General features: G+C 43.8%; 1 protein-coding gene across 1 annotated transcript in view; it reads left to right on the plus strand.

Moving 5' to 3' along the window:
* The first annotated feature begins 1,678 nt into the window (after positions 1-1,678).
* LOC118369919 (inhibitory synaptic factor 2A) overlaps positions 1,679-26,053 on the plus strand; it is a 35,557-nt gene continuing 11,182 nt past the window's right edge. Inside the window, exons 1-3 of the mRNA XM_035754693.2 lie at positions 1,679-2,249; positions 11,741-12,926; positions 24,922-24,993. Coding sequence (XP_035610586.1) covers positions 11,746-12,926; positions 24,922-24,993 — 1,253 coding nt within the window. The 5' untranslated portion in view covers positions 1,679-2,249; positions 11,741-11,745. The remainder of the gene's footprint in view (positions 2,250-11,740; positions 12,927-24,921; positions 24,994-26,053) is intronic.

The raw sequence follows: 26,053 nt of genomic DNA on the forward strand, positions 1-26,053 counted from the left end.
GAACATTTCAGTTTCACCTAGGGATGTAGATCTGAGAGAGGCGTTTGACAGCACTCTTCCTTTCTTCTGAGCCTTGGAAGAGTGGAAAATTAACTGGAAAAACAAGTGGAAGAAACAGAATAGCATTGGCTACTGAACCTCAACAGAGTCCCCTTACAATGTGCGAATACATTTTCCAATATTCTCTGTTACCAGCAAAATGGGATCACTTTCCAGTCTCAGCGCGTACAGTGGCCTTCCAGGCGCAAACAGTACCCCTGGGAATCCAACTGCAATGAACAGTTAAAAACTGACAGTCATCACCACGGACAAGCTATTTGCATAAAACACACACTCACTAACAGCCCTTGGCAGATCAATAAGTGGAGTGGAAGAGAGATGAAGAGAGATATTTTTCTCCAGTACGACTTTGCGTTGTCCACTCTTTAAGTCAGTTTTATCTGGGCTTCAGGCTGATGGAGAGAACTTAAGGCTGTTTCTGGGAGTGAGAGAGCAGAGCTACATGTGCATTCCGTGGTGTGGCATAGTCAGGCTTATGAACAGGCGGAGCCAGGAGGGAAACAGACAATTAAATCAATAAGACAGCAGTCAGCAGATTACCATTCTGCCTCCCCCTCAGCTCTTTGCAAGAAAAACCTCATTTGGAACACTTTCTGCAGGTTGCTTACACAAGCAAAGCACAGGGAAACTTTTAGTCACACTGGCTGAAGTTGTGCTGAGAGCTCTCCCAGCAGCCACCTGTGGTGCCTTAGGAAACACTACATCTTTTTTTATTGTATCGATGCTGTAGTTTTTCCAGCAGAGAAAAACAACCCACAAAGGTGGAAGATTGTATTGTTTTGAAGATCCTTTCCAATCACTTATCCCCCCTCTTGATATGCAAACCACATTTCATTTCACGATATCTAAAGTGTGTATCACAGTCAACTGAATAGAGTTCATGTATTTCACAGACGTTTGTGCATCTCAGAAGCACGAATCCCTGACTGATTATCAGACATGCCTGTGCACTGACCACTGCAGAGAAACAGAATAGAACACTTGCATCAATCAAGAAATCAAAGCCAGATAGGCTTTGATACAGGCGTTGTGTTTCTTGCTAGTATACCATGCAAATTACAATAACACAATAACAAGAATGAGAATAAGTTGGACAATCAATATACATTTTGAGTGTATTATTTTTTGGAATTACTATCTTTGGCTGCAAATCAAGTTATCTCTGTGAGGTCAGAAATCAGCAGTAGGTCATGCAGAGTTGGATTAAATGAATTAATCTCTCTCTCATCTCTTTCTCTCTCATCTCTCTCATTTTCTCTCATCTATTTTTCTCTCATCTCGCTCTCATTCTCTCTATGTACTCTCAATTCTCCTCCCTGACTCCCCCTTCCCTCTATATTGCTCTCACACATACTATTTCTGCCTCAACTCCTCTCTCTCCCCACCATTTCCTCTCCCTCTTTTCCTTCCATCCCCCTCTGCCTCTTCTCCTCTCCTCTCACAAACAGGGTGTCAGATATCTAAAAGTAACAGGGGCAGGAGGCTTCCAATTAAAAACACAATGCATTATTATTTCAGAGCCTTCCCCCCCGCCATCTGGGAAGCCCATCGGATGATATAACAGCTCTATGACAGCTAGTCTCACCAGTCCCTACGCCACTACGCCAGCTCAGAGGACATGATAAGGAGCTCTTTACTGTTGCTGCATGAGCTCACCAGCTGTGGCGACTCTGGACTTTCCCCAACAGCTTGCACTATCCCCCTCTCTCACCCTCCCTATCACTCACCCTCACTCTCACTCACCCTCACTTTCTCTCACCCTCACTCTTCCCCTCTCTCTCTCTCTCTCTCTTTCTCTCACTCACTCACACTCCCAAATGCACAGGGATTGCAGCAGCGCGAGATGGAGATCTCCACTGCGTGTGTGAGTGCCTATTGCCGGTGAGTGCAGGAACGGCAGCAGTGTCAGTGGTGCTTGAGTGAGGGGAAAGAGAGAGAGAGAGGCAGAGAGAGGGAGAGAAGTGGGGGATATCATTGTGGATCTTACGGGTTTAGAGGCTTTTTTCTTTCTTTCTCACTGCTATCCTGAACCTTGGCTGATGTGCCACAACTATTGCAGCCGTCACTGCAGCGGTCCCCTCTCCTCTCTCTGGACAGAGCTCTCTATGCCACTCAATGAATGGATATGCACCGGCTCAGTGGGAGATCTCTGCTTTGTTGTCCTTTGAATCACTGATTTGTTTCTCACGGTAAGTGTTTTAAGTCTGTAAAGAAATACTGATAGGAAGTGAATGTACAAACATAGGAGAACCTGCACTTAATGTCAGTTAATCGGCTATGATTTGTCAATAAAGTAGGCGCCTGAGTGGTTTGAATGTCTGTACTGTATGCACTGCAATATACTGTAGTGTTGTATGTCTAGCTGCGATGGCAGGGGGTGCATATCTGCATTCCAGCCAAGCAGTAAAGGGCTCACGAGAAAGCAATGGTATTGTCTTTATGTTAGCTGTTTCACTTTTGGCTGATTCCCTGTTTCGAAAGCGCAATGAACAGCTTACTGAACAAGAAAATGTTCAGGTTAATATTCAATCAGAATTGACATTGTATAATTTACCATAATTTACCATGGCTTGATTTTTAGGGATATCAATGAAAGTGATCAAGTGCTCATGACAGTGTAATAGGTGTTCAGTGTTAAAAACCAGAACTACAGTAGTGCTGCTGAAAGCACAGTGAGTATCATGGGTGATGGACGTGTTCTTCAAGACTTCATGTGACGAGGAGATGAGGATCTTGCCTGGGACTGGAGACTTATCATGAGTAATGACATGTGTGATTTTGACGCCACAGGCAGGGCACTGCATCACATTCAGGGCAGATCAGATTCTCTCTCTCTCTCTCTCTCTCTCTCTCTCTCTCTCTCTCTCTCTCTCTCTCTCTCTCTCTCTCTCTCTCTCTCTCTCTCTCTCTCTCTCTCTGTATTAGATACTGTTTCATATTCATTCCACCCCACCGCTTCATTGTCATTCCACCGATTAAGAGACGCATTGTCTCTCTGACCACCTCCTTATGTAGTCAGGGACCCATTGCATCTGGGTATCAATCATGTGTAAACAGATCTGGAGGGTCAAACCATTTAAATCCTCATTATACAGGCCTCAAAATCATTGTCAGGTAGCACCACTGACTTATGACATTAATAATTGTCAATATTTGTAATTAATATCGGTCAAATAATTTAAATACAGGGAGGAAGCAAGAAATCTGGTCGCAATGCAGACACAGTGGACACGTTTTAATGCCATGTGTGGATCAGATCACGAAACACACGTCAGTGCAAAGTGTAAACAAGGCTACTAAAACCAGTTCAGAAGGTTTGTTCTCCCCCTGCCTCATTCTAAATTGAGACGTGTTCATGTGCCCTTCTAATGAATTATTTTGTTTTTGTTTTTGTTTATGATCATCTCTTTCTACTCATCTCTGTCTCTACAGAAACCTCAGTCTTAGAAACCAGCTCATGGTATGCGCCCTAGCCATCTTCTATCCTCGGCCCTCCACATCTTTTATTTTTTATTTAAATAAGCAAGTCATTTAAGAACAAATTCTTATTTTACAATGACGGCCTACCCCTGCCAAATCCTCCCCTAGCTCAGACGACATGGCCAATTGTGCACCGCCCTATGGGACTCCCTATCACAGTCAGTTGTGATACAGTATCTATGGCACAATTGGGAAAGGAACAATTACTGTAAGGCTAGGGAACATAAACCAATCTGCCTCTCATGCTCTCCTGCATCAGGGAAACAGCCCTCAGTTCCCCACAGTATTCTCTTCCTTCCCACTTTTAACAATGTCAATGCGTCAGGTGTAATACACTTCTGCCTGTCATGGCAATGCTAAACCCACTTTTCGGAGGATCCATTTCATAATCTATAGCTTTCAGTTTGCAGATGGGGAAATGTAGGCTTTTTAAAAAGCTCACCTACTCCTCTGTAACAGAAGGTGCTGTGCAGTGATGAATCTTTTAAGTCAATGTCATAAAGCACACTTTCACAGGTGAAGCCTGTAGCCCAGCAAGGTACTACGAATTCACACGCACCTGGGGGATACCTATCCTATAACTTGGTGTGAGTGTCAACTGAAGGGCAATGTGATACAATCAACTAGAAATACAAAACTAAAACTAAAAAAACCTAGCAGTTGTCCTGACATCACTCACATTACTCTCAAATCACATGTTGTGCAATGGATGGCGAAGTGCTTCTGATTCAAAGCATTACATTGCCTTAGAAAGTATTCATACCCCTTGACTTAAATTCACATTTTGTTGTATTACAGACTCAATTAGAAATTTTATTTTTAGAAATGTTTACAAATGTATTGAAAATGAAAAACACAAATATTTAATTGACTTAAGTATACATGTTAGAATCACCTTTGGCAGTGATTACAGATGTGAGTGTTTCTGGGTAAGTCTCTACGAGCTTTGCAAACCTGGATTGTACAATATTTGCACATTATTCTTTTTTTAATTCTTCAAGCTCGGTTAAGTTGGCTGTTGATCATTGCTAGACAGCCATTTTCAAGTTTTGCCATAGATTTTCAAGACGATTTAAGTCAAAACTGTAACTATGCCGCTCAGGAACATTTAATATTGTCTTGGTAAGCAACTCCAGTGTATATTTGGCCTTGTGTTTTAGGTTATTGTCCTGCTGAAAGGTGAATGTGTCTGTTGGCTGGGCTGTTGACCAGACGATTTTTCCAGTGTCTGTAGGAAAACAGACTGAACCAGAATTTACTCTAGGATTTTGCCTGTGCTTATCTTTATTCCGTTTATTTTTATCCCCAAAAACTCCCTAGTCCATACCCATAATATGATGCAGCCACCACCATGCTTGAAAATATGAAGAATGGTACTCAGTGATGTGTTGTGTTGGACTTGCCCCAAATATAACGCTATGCATTTACGACATGATGTTAATTTCTTTGCCACATTTTCAATTTTCTGCTATCCCACATTAAACTCTTCAACTGTTTAAAAGACACCATCAACCTTATGGTGAAATCCTTGAGTGGTTTCCTTCACCATGCTCAAAGAGATATTCAATGTCTGCTTTTTTTTAACCCATCTTAAAATAGGTACCCTTCTTTGTGATGCATTGGAAAACCTCCTTGGTCTTTGTGCTAACAAGAAAAAACTAAAGCAGGAAGTACCAGTGACTCACTCAATGCGGAAATGGTCAGATGACGCAGATGCTGAGCTACAGGACTGTTTTGCTAGTACAGACGGCATTGAGGAGTACACCACCTCAGTCACCAGCTTCATCAATAAGTGAATTGACGACGTCTTCCCGACTTTGATCTTACATACATATCCCAACCATATCCCAACCAGAAGCCATGGATTACAGGCAACATCCGCACCGAGCTAAAGGCTAGAGCTGCCACTTTCAAGGAGCGAGACACGAATCCAGACACTTATAAGAAATCCTGCTATGCCCTCAAACAAACCATCAAACAGGCAAAGTGTCAATACAGGACTAAGATTGAATCAATCAAATGTATTTATAAAGCCTTCTTTACATCAGCAGATGTCACAAAGTGCTGTACAGAAACCCAACTTAAAATGCCAAACAGCAACCAATGCAGATGTAGAAGCACGTGGCTAGAAAAAACTCCCTAGAAATGCAGGAACCTAGGAAGAAACCTAGAGAGGAACCAGGCGCTGAGAGGTGGCCAGTCCTCTTCTGGCTGTGCCGGGTGGAGATTATAAGAGTATGTGGCCATCAAGGTCAGATTGTTCTTCAAGATGTTCAAACGTTCGTAGATGACCAGCAGGATTGCAGAGAGTGCAACAGGTCAGTAACTCATAAGAAAATGTCAGTTGGCTGGAGCTCTATAGGAGAAAGCCCTGCCTCCAGCTGTTTGCTTAGAAATTCTAGGTACAATAAGGAAGCCTTTGTCTTGTGACCGTAGCGTAGCATAGGTGTAGGTAGAGTTGAAGTCGAAAGTTTACATACACCTTAGCCAAATACATTTAAACTCAGTTTTTCACAATTCATGACATTTAATCCAAGTAAAAATTCCCTGTCTTAGGTCAGTTAGGCTCACCGCTTTATTTTAAGAATGTGAAATGTCAGAATAATAGTAGAGAGAATGATTTATTTCAGATTTATTTTTCTTTCATCACATTCCCATTGGGTCAGAAGTTTACATACACTCAATTAGTATTTGGTAGCATTGCCTTTAAATTGTTTAACTTGGGTCAAATGTTTCAGGTAGCCTTCCAGAGGCTTCCCACAATAAGTTGGGTGAATATGGGCCCATTCCTCCTGACAGAGCTGGTGTACCTGAGTCAGGTTTGTAGACCTCATTGCTCGCACACACTTTTTCATTTCTGCCAACACATTTTCTATAGGGTTGAGGTCAGGGCTTTGTGATGGCCACTCCAATACCTTGACCTTGTTGTCCTTAAGCCATTTTCCCTTCCTCATTTGTCATCTATTTTGTGAAGTGCACCAGTCCCTCCTGCGGCAAAGCACCCCCACAACATGATGCTGACACCCCCGTGCTTCACGGTTGGTATGGTGTTCCTCGAATTGCAAGCCTCCCCCTTTTTCCTCCAAACATAACGATGGTCATTATGGCCAAACAGTTCTATTTTTGTTTCATCAGACCAGAGGACATTTCTCCAAAAAGTATGATCTTTGACCTGTGGATGTAGACACATTTGTACCTGTTTCCTCCAGCATCTTCACAAGGTTCTTTGCACCTTTGCACTTTTCGCACGAAAGTATGTTCATCTCTAGGAGACAGAACGCGTCTCCTCCAGAGCAGTATGACGGCTGCGAAGTCCCATGGTGTTTATACTTGGGTACTATTGTTTGTACAGCTGAACGTGGTTGTAACGTGATTCGTCTTCCTCTGACAAGGAGTATGAAGGATCGGACCAATATGCAGCGTGTCCATGTTGATATTTATTAACATTGAACACCAAAAACAAAATAACAAGGAGACAGAAAACAATCACCCACAACTAAAATAGGGAAAACAGGATACCTAAGTATGATTCTCAATCAGAGACAACGATCGACACCTGCCTCTGATTGAGAACCATACCAGGCCAAACACATAAATACTACATAGAAAAAAGTACATAGACTACCCACCCCAACTCACGTCCTGACCAAACTAACATAAAGACATAATAAAGGAACTAAGGTCAGAACGTGACAGTGGTACTTTCAGGCATTTGGAAATTGCTCCCAAGGATGAACTAGACTTGTGGAGGTCTCCAATTTTTTTTCTGTGGTCTCGGCTGATTTATTATGTTTTACATGTGATGTCAAGCAAAGAGGAACTGGGTTTGAAGGTAGACCTTTAAATGTAACCACAGGTACACCTCCAATTGACTCAAATGATGTCAATTAGCCTAACAGAAGCTTCTAAAGCCATGCATCATTTTCTGGAATTTTCCAAGTTGTTTAAAGGCACAGTCAACTTAGTGTATGTAAACTTCTGACCCACAGGAATTGTGATGCAGTGAATTATAAGTGAAATAATCTGTCTGTAAACAATTTTGGGAAAAATTACTTGTGTCATGCACAACGTAGATGTCCTAACCAACTTGCCAAATCTATAGTTTGTTAACAAGACATTTGTGGAGTGGTTGAAAAACTAGTTTTATTGATTCCAACCTAAGTGTATTTAAACTTCAGACTTCAACTGTATGTACGGTAGGGTCAAATCGGAGAGATACAGTAGGTAGGAGCAAGCACATGTGATGATGTTTATGTTAGCAGTAAAACCTTGAAATTAGCCCTGACCTTAACAGGAAACCAGAGTAGAGAGGCTAGCACTGGATTAATATTATCACATTTTTTGGTTCTTGTCAAGATTTTAGCAGCCGTGTTTAGCACTAACTGAAGTTTATTTTGTCCTTTATCCAGGAAGTTGGAGAGAAGAGCATTGCAGTAGTCTAACTGACAAAAGAATGGATGAACTTTTCTGGATACTTTTTGGACAAAAAGTTTCAGATTTATGTAATGTTACGAAGATGGCAAAAAAGCTGTCCTTGAAAAATTATTGGTATGTTCGTGAAAAGAGAGATCAGGGTCTAGAGTAATGCCGAGGTCCTTCACAGTTTCATTTGAGACGACAGTGCAGCCATCAAGATTAATTGTCATATCCTAAAGTAGATCTCTCTGTTTCTTGGGACCTAGAACTATCATCTCAGCTCTGACGCTCGTTGGATGTGGCAGGGCTTGCAAACTATTACAGACTACAAAAGGAAACCCAGCCGTGAGCTGCTTTGTGAGCCTACCAGATGGGCTAAATGCCTTTAATACTCACTTCGAGGCAAGTAACACTGAAGCATGCAGGAGATCACCAGCTTTTCGAGATGACTGTGTGATCATGCTCTTTCCATAGCCGATGTGAGCAAGACCTTTAAACAGGTCAACATTCACAAGGTCGCGGGGCCAGACGGATTCTTTTGAATCTGTGTTTGAAATTCACTGCTTGACTGAGGAAACTTACAGATAATTAATTGTATGTGTGGGGTACAGAGATGAGGTAGTTATTCAAAAATCATGTTAAACATGATTATTGCACACAGAGAGAGTCCATGTAACTTATTATGTGACACATTTGTACTCCTGAACTTAATTTAGGCTTGCCATGACAAAGGGGTTGAATACTTATTGACTTATTGACTGAAGACAGCTTTTCCTTTCTTATAAATTTGTAAAAAATTCTAAAAACCAAATTCCATTTTGACATGATTGGGTATTGTGTGTAGGCCAGTGACACAACATCTAAATGTAATCTATTTTAATTTCAGGCTGTAACACAACAAAATGTGATAACAATCCAGGGGTGTGAATACTTTCTGAAGGCACTGTAAGAAACCTTGCATGGTTAAACCGTAGACACAATGTGCCCAACCAAGAGTTATGACCCCTCCTCTTTGGGCATCCTAGATGGGCTTTAAAAATGCTGACAATATGCTATGCAACATCTGGCATGTCCTCATATATACCCTATTATCTTCTGTATTCATGGGTTTCCCCAAGCTGATGGCATGGGGGGATTGGTGCGTTGGGGAATTGGTATGTGCCTTCTTATTGCTTCATGTACAGTGCCTCGTGAAAGTCTACACACCCCTTTCTGCCTTCAATTAAATCTAAAAAAAGGGATTCAATTCAATTTTTTGCCTCCACAAAGTATTAACTCTGGGGTGTGAAGACATACGCAATCAAGACATCTTCTTTTTATATATACATACACTTGAAAAACGTTCACTTTGATATTGGGGAGTAGGTTGTTCAGATCTGTGGGGGGGAAATCTAATTAAATCCATTTTTTTATTTAATTTTAAAGCAGCAAAATGTGTAAGTGGTGTGTAGACTTTCACTTGGCATTGTATGTACAGCAGCCAATTTATATTCATTATTGACTATGCATACGGTGCAGATACGGAGTGAACTGCATTCATACATGGATAATGTACAGTACATATAATAAACAACACTGAGTGTAGCCTGGTGATGATCAGAAGCACTAACGCGATATGGTGTCATAACAGAAATATTCAGAATTGTTATGAATTGATGCACTGAAAGAACATGCCTTTGCAGCAGATAGACAGCAAACAGCAAGTGAGATATGGCCTTCCACACACTGATGATACGTATCATGTGAGCTGTGTCAAGGTCAATGCTATTGATAGCACTGTTTTCTAAATGGTTGCCGTGTTAGAACAGGCAAAGTCAAGGGCCACTCTAATAGCATTACTACACAATTAATGAGAGTGGTTAGGCTGCATTTTCATCCTATAAACATGCCATAGGGGAGCATGTCAATCATTTATCAGGTCATGTGTGGGTCCGTGACACAACACCTCAAGAGACCCTCTCCTTTAAGAAGCTGGTGTTGGAGCTGGAGGCAGAGCTAAATATCGCAAGTCAGAAATGTTATAGACTTGTGAGCAGGGATAGTGATACATTCATATCTATAACCAGCCAGCTCGGCCCTATGTCCAAAGAACTGACAGGAAACTCAAGATAATTATGGAGATGACCACTCAATCATAGCATCTGAAGTGGAGTTTTATATCTAACATTTTTGTATGAAGAACTGAGGGGAAATTGGAACAGACAACATGGTCTGCCAGAGTACATAAGTAGATTTAAGAGGATTACTTTTGCAATTTTAGAGTCAATGCATTATTTATAATCCCCTGGATGGCTGGGGCCAAACCAGGGAAGGACCTCTGGTCATTAACAGCGATAGCTAGCCCTGGGAAGTGGGGAGTGAGGAGGGAAAAAGGAAAAGGAACTGGGGATTCAGAGGGATTGTGTTGGTGACAGACTTAGTTGTCTTTAAATATATGCCACTCCAGGTTGGCTCAATAACCTTAAGGGAATGAGGCATTTTATCTTTTATATTCTCCAAGGTTGAATTACCATTTAGCTTATTTACATGCTTTGGCTTGTGTCCTAATATAAAGCGAGGAGGACTTGAGTGGACATTGTATGAACGTAGATATGGTTTCAGTGTGCTATTGCTATTTCCTGGTGTGAAATAATAAGATCCCATGTGAATCAGCCTCGAAGCAATGGAAGTGTAATAATATACTTTTTTTGTCAATCAACCTCTCATAATTTATAATGTCAGCATTGTTTGGCATGAAGTAGTCGTTTAAGGTGTCTGAAATGGGTTAAGATTCTACTTCCGATATAGACATGAAGAGAAAAATATGTCTGAAAAAACGTCCTGAGATACAGAAATGTCATAATGTCCTGCTCGCATGGTGATCCACCAGGCAGGATTCCCAGGGCATTCAGCTGGCCCTTTCTTCAAGCTTAGTCCACTGCTATCAGAGTATTGTGTGAGTGAGAAGACCTCTCCGACTAAAATACTGACAGACTCTCTTTAAAAGGTAATGGGGCTTGTTTCTTTCTTCCTTCTTCCATTCAGGTGACATTGTGGGAAACTGTGGTAGAATCAGTGCTGACAAATCAACCACATGGACAGAGGGCAATACTAAGGATAATACAGGCTCCTGGACGACTCTGAAATATTAATGACTTACCTATGATAGCTTCATAACCTCATTACAATATGTTTCATTATAAGCAAATTGTGTGAGGCAGTGCTTTGGGTTTTGATGTGAAAGTGACTAATCAGAATTTTATCAATGACAAAAAAAAATATCACCCAACAAGCATATTGATGGAATTACTATGTCTTAAAATGATTAAACGTGATTGCTCTCAGAGAAGCGACTATGTCATGAAGGGCCTGCCTTTGTGTAATAACAAACAATTAATTTAGGTTTATTCATCACATGGTGTCTCATCGTATAAAGATGATGAACTACCTCAGCAGTGATGTGTCCTTTATCCCCATTTCATTCCCTTACACTGCTTTCCATGTTTATCCATTGGTAATCAAATATCTTATTAATCTTGTCAGACATTGTTCAATGCAATGCAGCCCCTTAATATGACAGCTCTGCATGTGGAATACCTATAGAATTTTTGGGGCGGGGCACATGAATAAGAAGGTGTGTCTGTCCGTGTGTCATCTATGATATTAATCAAGATCTGGTATAAATAAAGCTCTGACAGTTTAGATGTTAGTTGCTCAGTGTCAGAAAATAATCTGCTACCTATCTACTGTGATGCCACCCCAGAGTAATAATACATACACTGTATATTTCTCTCCCTTCTCCCAGAAACCATGGTGAGCAAGGAAAACAGCAAGGTCGTGCTATCCAACTCAGAGTCCGATTCAGAGGCAGGCCCGTCACAAAGCCTGGAGGTGCAGTACGGTCCTGACGGCAAACAGCAGGTGAAGAAGAGGAACAAAGCCTTACAAGTCCGCTTCAAGGACATATGTGACGCCCAGAAGGAGCAGCGGGCAGGGGGGCGAGGAGCCCGGTCCATTTCCTGTAAAGTGGCTTACAGGAAGTACATGACGATGCCTGCGCGGCGCTCCATCCCCAATGTGACTAAGAGCACAGGTGTCCAGACGTCACCGGACCTTACGAAACACTACCAGACTTTCCCCTTCGAGCGAAAGAAAGGACACACGATCAAACACACGGCCTTGGTGGAGGACTACAAGGGCCAGAACAACGGGTTTTTGAGTGACTTGAAAGGGCAGGAGGAGGCGCTCGGTTTAGAGGAGTGCTCGTCTTCTCAGGGTGCAGGGAAGCATGTGCGGCAGACGCAAGCTCTGCTCCACCACACGGACGACAGCAGTGGTACAGAGGATCTGTTATCCATTGCCAACTGTGTAGATGGGCGTGCGTGCCCGGACTCCTCTCGCATCACAAAGGACACAGAATGCATTGCAAACGACCCAACTCCCAGGGGAGAGCCAGAGAACCCTGCCTATGGCGCGAGGACCAAACACAAAGGATTATCCAAAGCGGACACAATGGGTGCCAACCCTTCTGCCAAGCGCCAGCTGGCCAACTGTGAGGAACCCTTACAGGACACAAGGTCAAAGGTCACAAGTCCAGTTGCCTGGAACTCCCTGACGCAAGTGGAAGGTCTAGGCCTAGGGAGTCCGTCGGTGCGCTGCAAACGCAAAAAGGCCATGCAGCCCAATGGACAACAGTCCCAGACACTGCCCCACCCCCACAGTGCTGGCTGCTCTGTAGCTAGGGTGAAGGCACATCAGTGCCGATCAGGGACTTTACCAACCCCAATGAAACCCCAACCGGGCCTGGACAGCCAGGCTTGCCCCCCAGGACGGCAGGGTGCCTGCAAGGAGATAGTGCCCTTAGCTGGGAACGGGGATATTAAAGAAAAGCTCCAGGCCATGGAAAACCTCATCAGCTCCAGTCAGGAGACCATCAAAGTCTTACTGGGGGTCATCCAAGAGCTGGAGAAGGGCGAGGCTCAGAGAGAAGGGTGAGTGGAAATAATTTATGTTCACCAGGCATCGTTTAGAATTGGCATTACATTTACATCATTAGCAGATGCTCTTATCCAGAGAAACTTACAGGAGCAATTAGGGTTAATTGCTTTGCTCAAGGTGACATCAACAGATTTTTCACCGAGTTGCCTCAGATATTCAAACCAGCGACATTTCAGCGATCTTTCGGCTGCTGGCTAAACGTTCTTAACCGCTAGGATACCTGCCGCCCCACATAACTAACCTATTCAAGTAAAACAGACATTTTCTGTGTGTGGTTCAATCTTCACTGAGGTGTGATGTTCCTGCTGGTCCTGCAGCCCTTGAAACTGCTGTGGTCTACAGCATGTGTAAGCTACATTTAGCATCTGAGTACAAACATCACAGCTACCTGTGTCATTTAATTCCAATAGCAAGGAAGTGAGTGGTCTCTGATTGTTCTGTAGATACTGTATCGTTCCATGTATTTGCTCAGGGGTACAGAGGCACTAACAAGTGCATAACGTTTCTGAGCCGAGTCCAATACACCAAAACTCTACAGCATTGGACTGAAGGTACAAGGCTGTCTGCTTTGTTTCCTAAAACCTGGAGCGGCACAAAGCTAATTGTATTAAGCCTTCTCCAAAGCCACCGGACTCCCCTGATGTTGCTCCCTGAAACCTGGTTTCAAAGGACCAATTAGCAGCGCCTCATAAAGCACTGTCTTTCATCTCCTCTGAAGTGTGTGGCTCATATGACACCTTCAATATGTTTCATCACTATTATTAGAGCCTGCTACTCACCATAAGGCCCCAGCATCTCAACTCCTCCCCACCTTCTCCCTCTCTCCCTGCCAAGGCACTCTAACTCCCTCACCACGTTCTCTCTCTCTCTCTCCCTGCCAAGCCACTCTAAAGCTTTCTGTCTTCAAAGTGATGGTCCCAGACTACTGGTGGAACAGAATAGTGTCTGAAAGCCCCTCTTATTCTCGCTGGGATAAAGGCATCATGTGGGTGGTATTTTCAGGAGAAAGCTCTGCACACGGTGATGTGTCCAAGAGAGGTTTCAGTGCTGTTCCCAGCAGACCAAAGACTGAGAAATGTATAACATACTGTGTTGAGCAGTGGTTACTTGGTTTGCAGATGTTTGCAGGACCTTATCAATGATGCTCATTCCTATTTCTATTGGGCTTAATGCTCTCACAATAAATCAATGTGAGGTGAATGATTAGTGTTGCACAAGCCTATTTTTCCTCCCTGTGCTATACTGCTATCACAATCTGAGGGGCATCACTGGTCCAACACTCCTGCTGGTTTCAAGGTCTCAGGGTGATTTGCTTACAGTTCCTACCAGTCAGGTCAGGGACTGAATCCTATTCTGCTAACATACAGGATTATCCAACCTGACCCTCCTGTATCTGTTGTTCACAGGATATCAATAGAGCAGAGAGCGATATCCATTCAGCCAGGCAGTCAGCGGTATAGGGACAGTGAGGACATCTCTCCGGAGAGCTGACGTGTGCAAATAACACCGGAGTGAGTCTGTGCAAACAAATAACACCGGAGTGAGCCTGTTCAAACAAATAACACCGGAGTGAGCCTGTGCAAACAAATAACACCGGAGTGAGCCTGTTCAAACAAATAACACCGGAGTGAGCCTGTGCAAACAAATAACACCGGAGTGAGTCTGTGCAAACAAATAACACCGGAGTGAGCCTGTGCAAACAAATAACACCGGAGTGAGCCTATGCAAACAAATAACACCGGAGTGAGCCTATGCAAACAAATAACACCGGAGTGAGCCTATGCAAACAAATAACACCGGAGTGAGCCTATGCAAACAAATAACACCGGAGTGAGCCTGTGCAAACAAATAACACCGGAGTGAGCCTATGCAAACAAATAACACCGGAGTGAGCCTATGCAAACAAATAACACCGGAGTGAGCCTATGCAAACAAATAACACCGGAGTGAGCCTATGCAAACAAATAACACCGGAGTGAGCCTATGCAAACAAATAACACCGGAGTGAGCCTATGCAAACAAATAACACCGGAGTGAGCCTATGCAAACAAATAACACCGGAGTGAGCCTGTGCAAACAAATAACACCGGAGTGAGCCTATGCAAACAAATAACACCGGAGTGAGCCTGTGCAAACAAATAACACCGGAGTGAGCCTATGCAAACAAATAACACCGGAGTGAGCCTGTGCAAACAAATAACACCGGAGTGAGCCTGTTCTAACAAATAACACCGGAGTGAGCCTGTGCAAACAAGTAACACCAGAGTGAGCCTGTTCAAACAAGTAACACCAGAGTGAGCCTGTGCAAACAAATAACACCGGAGTGAGTCTGTGCAAACAAATAACACCGGAGTGAGTCTGTGCAAACAAATAACACCGGAGTGAGCCTGTGCAAACAAATAACACCGGAGTGAGTCTGTGCAAACAAATAACACCGGAGTGAGTCTGTGCAAACAAATAACACCGAGTGAGTCTGTGCAAACAAATAACACCGGAGTGAGCCTGTGCAAACAAGTAACACCAGAGTGAGCCTGTGCAAACAAATAACACCGGAGTGAGTCTGTGCAAACAAATAACACCGGAGTGAGCCTCTGTGAGCCTGTGCAAACAAATAACACCGGAGTGAGCCTGTGCAAACAAATAACACCGGAGTGAGCCTGTGCAAACAAATAACATCGGAGTGAGCCTGTTCAAACAAATAACACCGGAGTGAGCCTGTGCAAACAAGTAACACCAGAGTGAGCCTGTTCAAACAAATAACACCGGAGTGAGTCTGTGCAAACAAATAACACCGGAGTGAGCCTGTGCAAACAAGTAACACCGGAGTGAGCCTGTGCAAACAAATAACACCGGAGTGAGCCTGTGCAAACAAATAACACCAGAGTGAGCCTGTGCAAAAAATAACACCGGAGTGAGCCTGTGCAAACAAATAACACCTGTGCAAACAAATAGTGAGCCTGTGCAAACAAATAACACCGGAGTGAGCCTGTGCAAACAAGTAACACCGGAGTGAGCCTGTTCAAACAAATAACACCGGAGTGAGCCTGTGCAAACAAATAACAAATAAACAAATAACACTGGAGTGAGCCTGTGCAAACAAGTAACACCAGAGTGAGCCTGTGCAAACAAATAACAGAGTGAGCCTGTGCAAACAAATAACATCGGAGTGAGCCTGTTCAAACAAATAACACCGGAGTGAGCCTGTGCAAACAAGTAACACCAGAGTGAGCCTGTTCAAACAAATAACACCGGAGTGAGTCTGTGCAAACAAATAACACCGGAGTGAGCCTGTGCAAACAAGTAACACAAGCCTGTGCAAACAAATAACACCAGAGTGAGTCTGTGCAAACAAATAACACCGGAGTGAGCCTGTGCAAACAAGTAACACCAGAGTGAGCCTGTGCAAAAAAATAACACCGGAGTGAGCCTGTGCAAACAAATAACACCGGAGTGAGTCTGTGCAAACAAATAACACCGGAGTGAGCCTGTTCAAACAAATAACACCGGAGTGAGCCTGTGCAAACAAGTAACACCGGAGTGAGCCTGTTCAAACAAATAACACCGGAGTGAGCCTGTGCAAACAAATAACACCGGAGTGAGCCTGTGCAAACAAATAACACCGGAGTGAGCCTGTTCTAACAAATAACACTGGAGTGAGCCTGTGCAAACAAGTAACACCAGAGTGAGCCTGTGCAAACAAATAACACCGGAGTGAGCCTGTTCAAACAAATAACACTGGAGTGAGCCTGTGCAAACAAATAACACCGGAGTGAGCCTGTTCAAACAAATAACACTGGAGTGAGCCTGTGCAAACAAGTAACACCAGAGTGAGCCTGTTCAAACAAGTAACACCAGAGTGAGCCTGTTCAAACAAATAACACCGGAGTGAGCCTGTGCAAACAAATAACACCAGAGTGAGCCTGTTCAAACAAATAACACCAGAGTGAGCCTGTTCAAACAAGTAACACCAGAGTGAGCCTGTGCCAACAAGTAACACCAGAGTGAGCCTGTTCAAACAAGTAACACCAGAGTGAGCCTGTTCAAACAAGTAACACCAGAGTGAGCCTGTTCAAACAAATAACACCGGAGTGAGCCTGTGCAAACAAATAACACCAGAGTGAGCCTGTTCAAACAAATAACACCAGAGTGAGCCTGTTCAAACAAGTAACACCAGAGTGAGCCTGTGCCAACAAGTAACACCAGAGTGAGCCTGTTCAAACAAGTAACACCAGAGTGAGCCTGTTCAAACAAGTAACACCAGAGTGAGCCTGTTCAAACAAGTAACACCAGAGTGAGCCTGTGCAAACAAATAACACCGGAGTGAGCCTGTGCAAACAAGTAAAACCGGAGTGAGCCTGTGCAAACAAATAACACCGGAGTGAGCCTGTGCAAACAAGTAACAACAGAGTGAGCCTGTTCTAACAAATAACACCGGAGTGAGCCTGTGCAAACAAGTAACACCGGAGTGAGCCTGTGCAAACAAATAACACCGGAGTGAGCCTGTGCAAACAAGTAACACCAGAGTGAGCCTGTGCAAACAAATAACACCGGAGTGAGTCTGTGCAAACAAATAACACCGGAGTGAGCCTGTGCAAACAAGTAACACCAGAGTGAGCCTGTGCAAACAAATAACACCGGAGTGAGCCTGTGCAAACAAATAACACCGGAGTGAGCCTGTGCAAACAAATAACACCGGAGTGAGCCTGTTCAAACAAATAACACCGGAGTGAGCCTGTGCAAACAAGTAACACCGGAGTGAGCCTGTTCAAACAAATAACACCGGAGTGAGCCTGTGCAAACAAATAACACCGGAGTGAGTCTGTGCAAACAAATAACACCGGAGTGAGCCTGTGCAAACAAATAACACCGGAGTGAGTCTGGGCAAACAAATAACACCGGAGTGAGCCTGTGCAAACAAGTAACACCAGAGTGAGCCTGTGCAAACAAATAACACCGGAGTGAGTCTGTGCAAACAAATAACACCGGAGTGAGCCTGTGCAAACAAGTAACACCAGAGTGATCCTGTGCAAACAAATAACACCGGAGTGAGCCTGTGCAAACAAATAACACCGGAGTGAGCCTGTGCAAACAAATAACACCAGAGTGAGCCTGTTCAAACAAATAACACCGGAGTGAGCCTGTGCAAACAAATAACACCAGAGTGAGCCTGTTCAAACAAGTAAAACTGGAGTGAGCCTCTGCAAACAAATAACACCGGAATGAGCCTGTGCAAACAAATAACACCAGAGTGAGCCTGTTCAAACAAATAACACCGGAGTGAGCCTGTTCAAACAAGTAACACCAGAGTGAGCCTGTTCAAACAAGTAACACCAGAGTGAGCCTGTTCAAACAAGTAACACCAGAGTGAGCCTGTTCAAACAAGTAACACCGGAGTGAACCTGTGCAAACAAGTAACACCAGAGTGAGCCTGTTCAAACAAGTAACACCAGAGTGAGCCTGTTCAAACAAGTAACAACAGAGTAAGCCTGTTCAAACAAGTAACACCAGAGTGAGCCTGTTCAAACAAGTAACACCAGAGTGAGCCTGTTCAAACAAGTAACACCAGAGTGAGCCTGTTCAAACAAGTAACACCAGAGTGAGCCTGTTCAAACAAGTAACACCAGAGTGAGCCTGTGCAAACAAGTAACACCAGAGTGAGCCTGTTCAAACAAGTAACACCGGAGTGAGCCTGTTCAAACAAGTAACACCAGAGTGAGCCTGTTCAAACAAGTAACACCAGAGTGAGCCTGTTCAAACAAGTAACACCGGAGTGAGCCTGTGCAAACAAGTAACACCAGAGTGAGCCTGTTCAAACAAGTAACACCAGAGTGAGCCTGTGCAAACAAGTAACACCAGAGTGAGCCTGTTCAAACAAGTAACACCGGAGTGAGCCTGTTCAAACAAATAACACCGGAGTGAGTCTGTGCAAACAAATAACACCGGAGTGAGCCTGTGCAAACAAATAACACCGGAGTGAGTCTGGGCAAACAAATAACACCGGAGTGAGCCTGTGCAAACAAGTAACACCAGAGTGAGCCTGTGCAAACAAATAACACCGGAGTGAGTCTGTGCAAACAAATAACACCGGAGTGAGCCTGTGCAAACAAGTAACACCAGAGTGATCCTGTGCAAACAAATAACACCGGAGTGAGCCTGTGCAAACAAATAACACCGGAGTGAGCCTGTGCAAACAAATAACACCAGAGTGAGCCTGTTCAAACAAATAACACCGGAGTGAGCCTGTGCAAACAAATAACACCAGAGTGAGCCTGTTCAAACAAGTAAAACTGGAGTGAGCCTCTGCAAACAAATAACACCGGAATGAGCCTGTGCAAACAAATAACACCAGAGTGAGCCTGTTCAAACAAGTAACACCAGAGTGAGCCTGTGCAAACAAATAACACCGGAGTGAGCCTGTTCAAACAAGTAACACCAGAGTGAGCCTGTGCAAACAAGTAACACCAGAGTGAGCCTGTTCAAACAAGTAACACCAGAGTGAGCCTGTTCAAACAAGTAACACCGGAGTGAGCCTGTTCAAACAAGTAACACCGGAGTGAGCCTGTTCAAACAAGTAACACCAGAGTGAGCCTGTTCAAACAAGTAACACCAGAGTGAGCCTGAAACAAGCACCAGAGTGAGCCTGTTCAAACAAGTAACACCGGAGTGAGCCTGTTCAAACAAGTAACACCAGAGTGAGCCTGTTCAAACAAGTAACACCAGAGTGAGCCTGTTCAAACAAGTAACACCGGAGTGAGCCTGTGCAAACAAGTAACACCAGAGTGAGCCTGTTCAAACAAGTAACACCAGAGTGAGCCTGTTCAAACAAGTAACACCAGAGTGAGCCTGTTCAAACAAGTAACACCAGAGTGAGCCTGTGCAAACAAGTAACACCAGAGTGAGCCTGTGCAAACAAGTAACACCAGAGTGAGCCTGTTCAAACAGGTAACACCAGAGTGAGCCTGTGCAAACAAGTAACACCAGAGTGAGCCTGTGCAAACAAATAACACCGGAGTGAGCCTGTTCAAACAAGTAACACCAGATTGAGCCTGTACAAACAAGTAACACCAGAGTGAGCCTGTTCAAACAAGTAACACCAGAGTGAGCCTGTTCAAACAAGTAACACCAGAGTGAGCCTGTTCAAACAAGTAACACCAGAGTGAGCCTGTTCAAACAAGTAACACCAGAGTGAGCCTGTGCAAACAAATAACACCGGAGTGAGCCTGTGCAAACAAGTAACACCAGAGTGAGCCTGTGCAAACAAATAACACCGGAGTGAGCCTGTTCAAACAAGTAACACCAGAGTGAGCCTGTACAAACAAGTAACACCAGATTGAGCCTGTACAAACAAGTAACACCAGAGTGAGCCTGTTCAAACAAGTAACACCAGAGTGAGCCTGTTCAAACAAGTAACACCAGAGTGAGCCTGTTCAAACAAGTAACACCGGAGTGAGCCTGTTCAAACAAGTAACACCGGAGTGAGCCTGTTCAAACAAGTAAAACCGGAGTGAGCCTGTGCAAACAAATAACACCGGAGTGAGCCTGTTCAAACAAGTAACACCAGAGTGAGCCTGTGCAAACAAGTAACACCAGAGTGAGCCTGTTCAAACAAGTAACACCAGAGTGAGCCTGTTCAAACAAGTAACACCGGAGTGAGCCTGTTCAAACAAGTAACACCAGAGTGAGCCTGTTCAAACAAGTAACACCAGAGTGAGCCTGTTCAAACAAGTAACACCAGAGTGAGCCTGTTCAAACAAGTAACACCAGAGTGAGCCTGTTCAAACAAGTAACACCAGAGTGAGCCTGTTGAGCCTGTTCAAACAAGTAACACCAGAGTGAGCCTGTTCAAACAAGTAACACCGGAGTGAGCCTGTGCAAACAAGTAACACAGAGTGAGCCTGTTCAAACAAGTAACACCAGAGTGAGCCTGTTCAAACAAGTAACACCAGAGTGAGCCTGTTCAAACAAGCACCAGAGTGAGCCTGTTCAAACAAGTAACACCAGAGTGAGCCTGTTCAAACAAGTAACACCAGAGTGAGCCTGTTCAAACAAGTAACACCAGAGTGAGCCTGTTCAAACAAGTAACACCAGAGTGAGCCTGTTCAAACAAGTAACACCAGAGTGAGCCTGTTCAAACAAGTAACACCAGAGTGAGCCTGTTCAAACAAGTAACACCAGAGTGAGCCTGTTCAAACAAGTAACACCAGAGTGAGCCTGTTCAAACAAGTAACACCAGAGTGAGCCTGTTCAAACAAGTAACACCAGAGTGAGCCTGTTAACAAAGCCTGTTCAAACAAGTAACAAGTAACACCAGAGTGAGCCTGTTCAAACAAGTAACACCAGAGTGAGCCTGTGAGCAAACAAGTAACACCAGAGTGAGCCTGTTCAAACAAGTAACACCAGAGTGAGCCTGTGTAACACCAGAGTGAGCCTGTTCAAACACACCAGAGTGAGCCTGTTCAAACAAGTAACACCAGAGTGAGCCTGTTCAAACAAGTAACACCAGAGTGAGCCTGTTAACACCAGAGTGAGCCTGTTCAAACAAGTAACAGCCTGTTCAACAAGTAACACCAGAGTGAGCCTGTTCAAACAAGTAACACCGGAGTGAGCCTGTTCAAACAAGTAACACCAGAGTGAGCCTGTTCAAACAAGTAACACCAGAGTGAGCCTGTTCAAACAAGTAACACCAGAGTGAGCCTGTTCAAACAAGTAACACCAGAGTGAGCCTGTTCAAACAAGTAACACCAGAGTGAGCCTGTTCAAACAAGTAACACCAGAGTGAGCCTGTTCAAACAAGTAACACCAGAGTGAGCCTGTTCAAACAAGTAACACCGGAGTGAGCCTGTTCAAACAAGTAAAACCGGAGTGAGCCTGTGCAAACAAATAACACCGGAGTGAGACTGTTCAAACAAGTAACACCAGAGTGAGCCTGTTCAAACAAGTAACACCAGAGTGAGCCTGTGCAAACAAATAACACCGGAGTGAGCCTGTGCAAACAAGTAACACCAGAGTGAGCCTGTGCAAACAAATAACACCGGAGTGAGGCTGTTCAAACAAGTAACACCAGAGTGAGCCTGTACAAACAAGTAACACCAGAGTGAGCCTGTTCAAACAAGTAACACCAGAGTGAGCCTGTGCAAACAAGTAACACCAGAGTGAGCCTGTTCAAACAAGTAACACCAGAGTGAGCCTGTTCAAACAAGTAACACCAGAGTAAGCCTGTTCAAACAAGTAACACCAGAGTGAGCCTGTTCAAACAAGTAACACCAGAGTGAGCCTGTTCAAACAAGTAACACCAGAGTGAGCCTGTTCAAACAAGTAACACCAGAGTGAGCCTGTGTAAAGAAGTAACACCAGAGTGAGCCTGTTCAAACAAGTAACACCGGAGTGAGCCTGTTCAAACAAGTAACACCAGAGTGAGCCTGTTCAAACAAGTAACACCAGAGTGAGCCTGTTCAAACAAGTAACACCGGAGTGAGCCTGTGCAAACAAGTAACACCAGAGTGAGCCTGTTCAAACAAGTAACACCAGAGTGAGCCTGTTCAAACAAGTAACACCAGAGTGAGCCTGTTCAAACAAGTAACACCAGAGTGAGCCTGTGCAAACAAGTAACACCAGAGTGAGCCTGTTCAAACAGGTAACACCAGAGTGAGCCTGTGCAAACAAGTAACACCAGAGTGAGCCTGTGCAAACAAATAACACCGGAGTGAGCCTGTTCAAACAAGTAACACCAGATTGAGCCTGTACAAACAAGTAACACCAGAGTGAGCCTGTTCAAACAAGTAACACCAGAGTGAGCCTGTTCAAACAAGTAACACCAGAGTGAGCCTGTTCAAACAAGTAACACCGGAGTGAGCCTGTTCAAACAAGTAAAACCGGAGTGAGCCTGTGCAAACAAATAACACCGGAGTGAGCCTGTTCAAACAAGTAACACCAGATTGAGCCTGTACAAACAAGTAACACCAGAGTGAGCCTGTTCAAACAAGTAACACCAGAGTGAGCCTGTTGAAACAAGTAACACCAGAGTGAGCCTGTTCAAACAAGTAACACCGGAGTGAGCCTGTTCAAACAAGTAAAACCGGAGTGAGCCTGTGCAAACAAATAACACCGGAGTGAGCCTGTTCAAACAAGTAACACCAGAGTGAGCCTGTTCAAACAAGTAACACCGGAGTGAGCCTGTGCAAACAAGTAACACCAGAGTGAGCCTGTTCAAACAAGTAACACCAGAGTGAGCCTGTTCAAACAAGTAACACCAGAGTGAGCCTGTGCAAACAAGTAACACCAGAGTGAGCCTGTTCAAACAAGTAACACCAGAGTGAGCCTGTGCAAACAAATAACACCGGAGTGAGCCTGTGCAAACAAGTAAAACCGGAGTGAGCCTGTGCAAACAAATAACACCGGAGTGAGCCTGTGCAAACAAGTAACACCAGAGTGAGCCTGTTCAAACAAGTAACACCAGAGTGAGCCTGTGCAAACAAGTAACACCAGAGTGAGCCTGTGCAAACAAGTAACACCAGAGTGAGCCTGTGCAAACAAGTAACACCAGAGTGAGCCTGTTCAAACAAGTAACACCAGAGTGAGCCTGTGCAAACAAGTAACACCAGAGTGAGCCTGTGCAAACAAGTAACACCAGAGTGAGCCTGTGCAAACAAGTAACACCAGAGTGAGCCTGTTCAAACAAGTAACACCAGAGTGAGCCTGTGCAAACAAGTAACACCAGAGTGAGCCTGTGCAAACAAGTAACACCAGAGTGAGCCTGTGCAAACAAACAGTGGCACAGCTTATAGTTGACTTACAGTGTCAGAGTTTAGAGAATGATTTTCCGACACAGCGTCTGTACATAAATTAATCTGGCCTAGCAGAATAGAACATTGGTACATTGCTAGATTAACTGAAAATACAGTTCAGTAAATACAATTGTCGTTTAGATGGTGTATTACAGTACATGGAGGTTGTGCAAAAAAATGTGATGACTTTGATTATGACTGTACCACTCAATATCTCAACAAAAACTCCCTTCTGTTTGGTGACTCGAATTGACCTTTTTTTTTCTCCCAATGATTTGATATATCAAAGGAGTTATTGTGAATTCAGGCCCTCAACTCCACAGTCAAGAGCAACCACCTCTAAGGTGACATGGACAGATGAACTTTGTGACCTTCCATTCCCATCAGCACTTTCGATCTATCCAAGGCAGATAAGGTCATCTTTATGACATGGTGAGCAGCAGGGTTCAACCTCTCTAGTTACCATTCATCAGCTCCCAGTGACAATAGGCAATTACATGTCCTAGTGGACCCGCTTGCCCCATCCGCTTTCCAGTTGACCACTCTCTACACAGCCTCTGATCAAAATGAATGAGAAATCCCATCGCTGCCGCCAACGTACGCGACATGATGGATGGTGACTGTTACTTCTGGGAGAGACCTGAAGAGATTGATACAGATGCCATCAAATCTCCATGCATGTTCAGTGCACACTTACGTCTGCTCAAGTTTGCCTCCAAGATGCCTCAGGAGCAGAATGTCCATAGAGTTGTGCCGAAGATGGAGGAGGCATTGCAATCAAAGTAATGACAGGACAATACAGGGCGGACACTGGGCTTTAGGGCACTTTGAAATGCCATACAGGACACAGACATAATTTGTCATGTTGATTGTCTTTTGCCTCCCTAATTCTCATTATTTTCTGAGAATGTTGAGTTGGGTGGAGCACAGGGAGATCGAGTACATTGACTTTTCTATAGTATTCATAAACATGCATTTTTTTTGTCAGAAAGATGACGAAAACCATGTGAATACCGTGTCAATAGGAAAGAGATCAGCATATTATATCAAGTGAGCATGTCTACTACCTGACCAACCTAATCTCACAGAAGACTGTACCATTCAGAACGCAAATCCATATCAGTTTGAAAAATAGATCATGTAAATTAAAATAATCCAAGTCAAACGAGCCATGAAAATCATCCATTCTCTCACCACTCCCCAGGCTTTCCTACCGAACAGGACAGGACACAGCCAACTGCGACACGTGTCGAAACAGTGCCTGCATCATTTATAGGTGAGTACCTTAACATCTACTCTCCTGTTAGCAGCTTGAAAGGTCGCTTCCGCCTGCTATGGCACAACATATTGATGGCGTGAGGCGAGAGATACCTTACGGGAAAACAACATGAATTGTATATGTGTACACATGAAGTGTTCCAAAAATACGTTTTGTGTGATCACGTGCTCTTATGTGAAGTTAATGTGACAACATGTAAAGCAACATGTGATAACAATAATTCACATGTGAATTCACACGTTTTGTTCTCACAGGTTTTCTGTAAAGGGTGCTTTATGTGTGAGGTGATATACTGTAATATGACAAACCAAGTGCTCAGAGTCAATTGAATATAATGTATTTTACTGTAGGTGTCACGTTCTGACCTTTATTTCCTTTGTTTTGTCTTTATTTAGTATGGTCAGGGCGTGAGTTGGGGTGGGCAGTCTATGTGTGTTTTTCTATGTTGGCGTTTTGAGTTCAGCCTAGTATGGTTCTCAATCAGAGGCAGGTGTCGTTAGTTGTCTCTGATTGAGAATCATACTTAGGTAGCCTGGGTTTAACTTTTGGTTTGTGGGTGTTTGTTTCCGTGTGAGTGTTTGTTGCCACACGGTACTGTTTCGGTTTCGTTCATGTTCACGTTTATTGTTTTGTATTTCATAGTGTTCAGTTTATGTCTTAAAATAAACGTTATGGACACTTACCACGCTGCGCATTGGTCCTCCGATCCTTCTTGCTTCTCCTCCTCAGAAGAGGAGGAGGAATGCCGTTACAGTAGGCCTTGAAATGTTTCTCCACAGCAATAATTGCCTTTCCGGTAATGAGTAGAATGGAATACTTTACTGAACTCAGAGGATATTATTTGTCTCACTGCAAGATTTTAATGAAGTATTAAGGGCTTAGCTCGGTTGTGATACAATAATGACAATTGATAGAATACTTCTGTCAGAGTGAGAGAAATGAATTGAGCACCATTAGATACTTGGAAATGGTGTGACTGCTGAGATCAATGACAGGTTCACTGAAGGAGAATAGAACACTCCTATATGGGTCAGATCAATGATGAAAATAAACGTTT

Source organism: Oncorhynchus keta, chromosome 36 (assembly GCF_023373465.1).
Source record: "Oncorhynchus keta strain PuntledgeMale-10-30-2019 chromosome 36, Oket_V2, whole genome shotgun sequence".
NCBI lineage: Eukaryota > Metazoa > Chordata > Actinopteri > Salmoniformes > Salmonidae > Oncorhynchus > Oncorhynchus keta.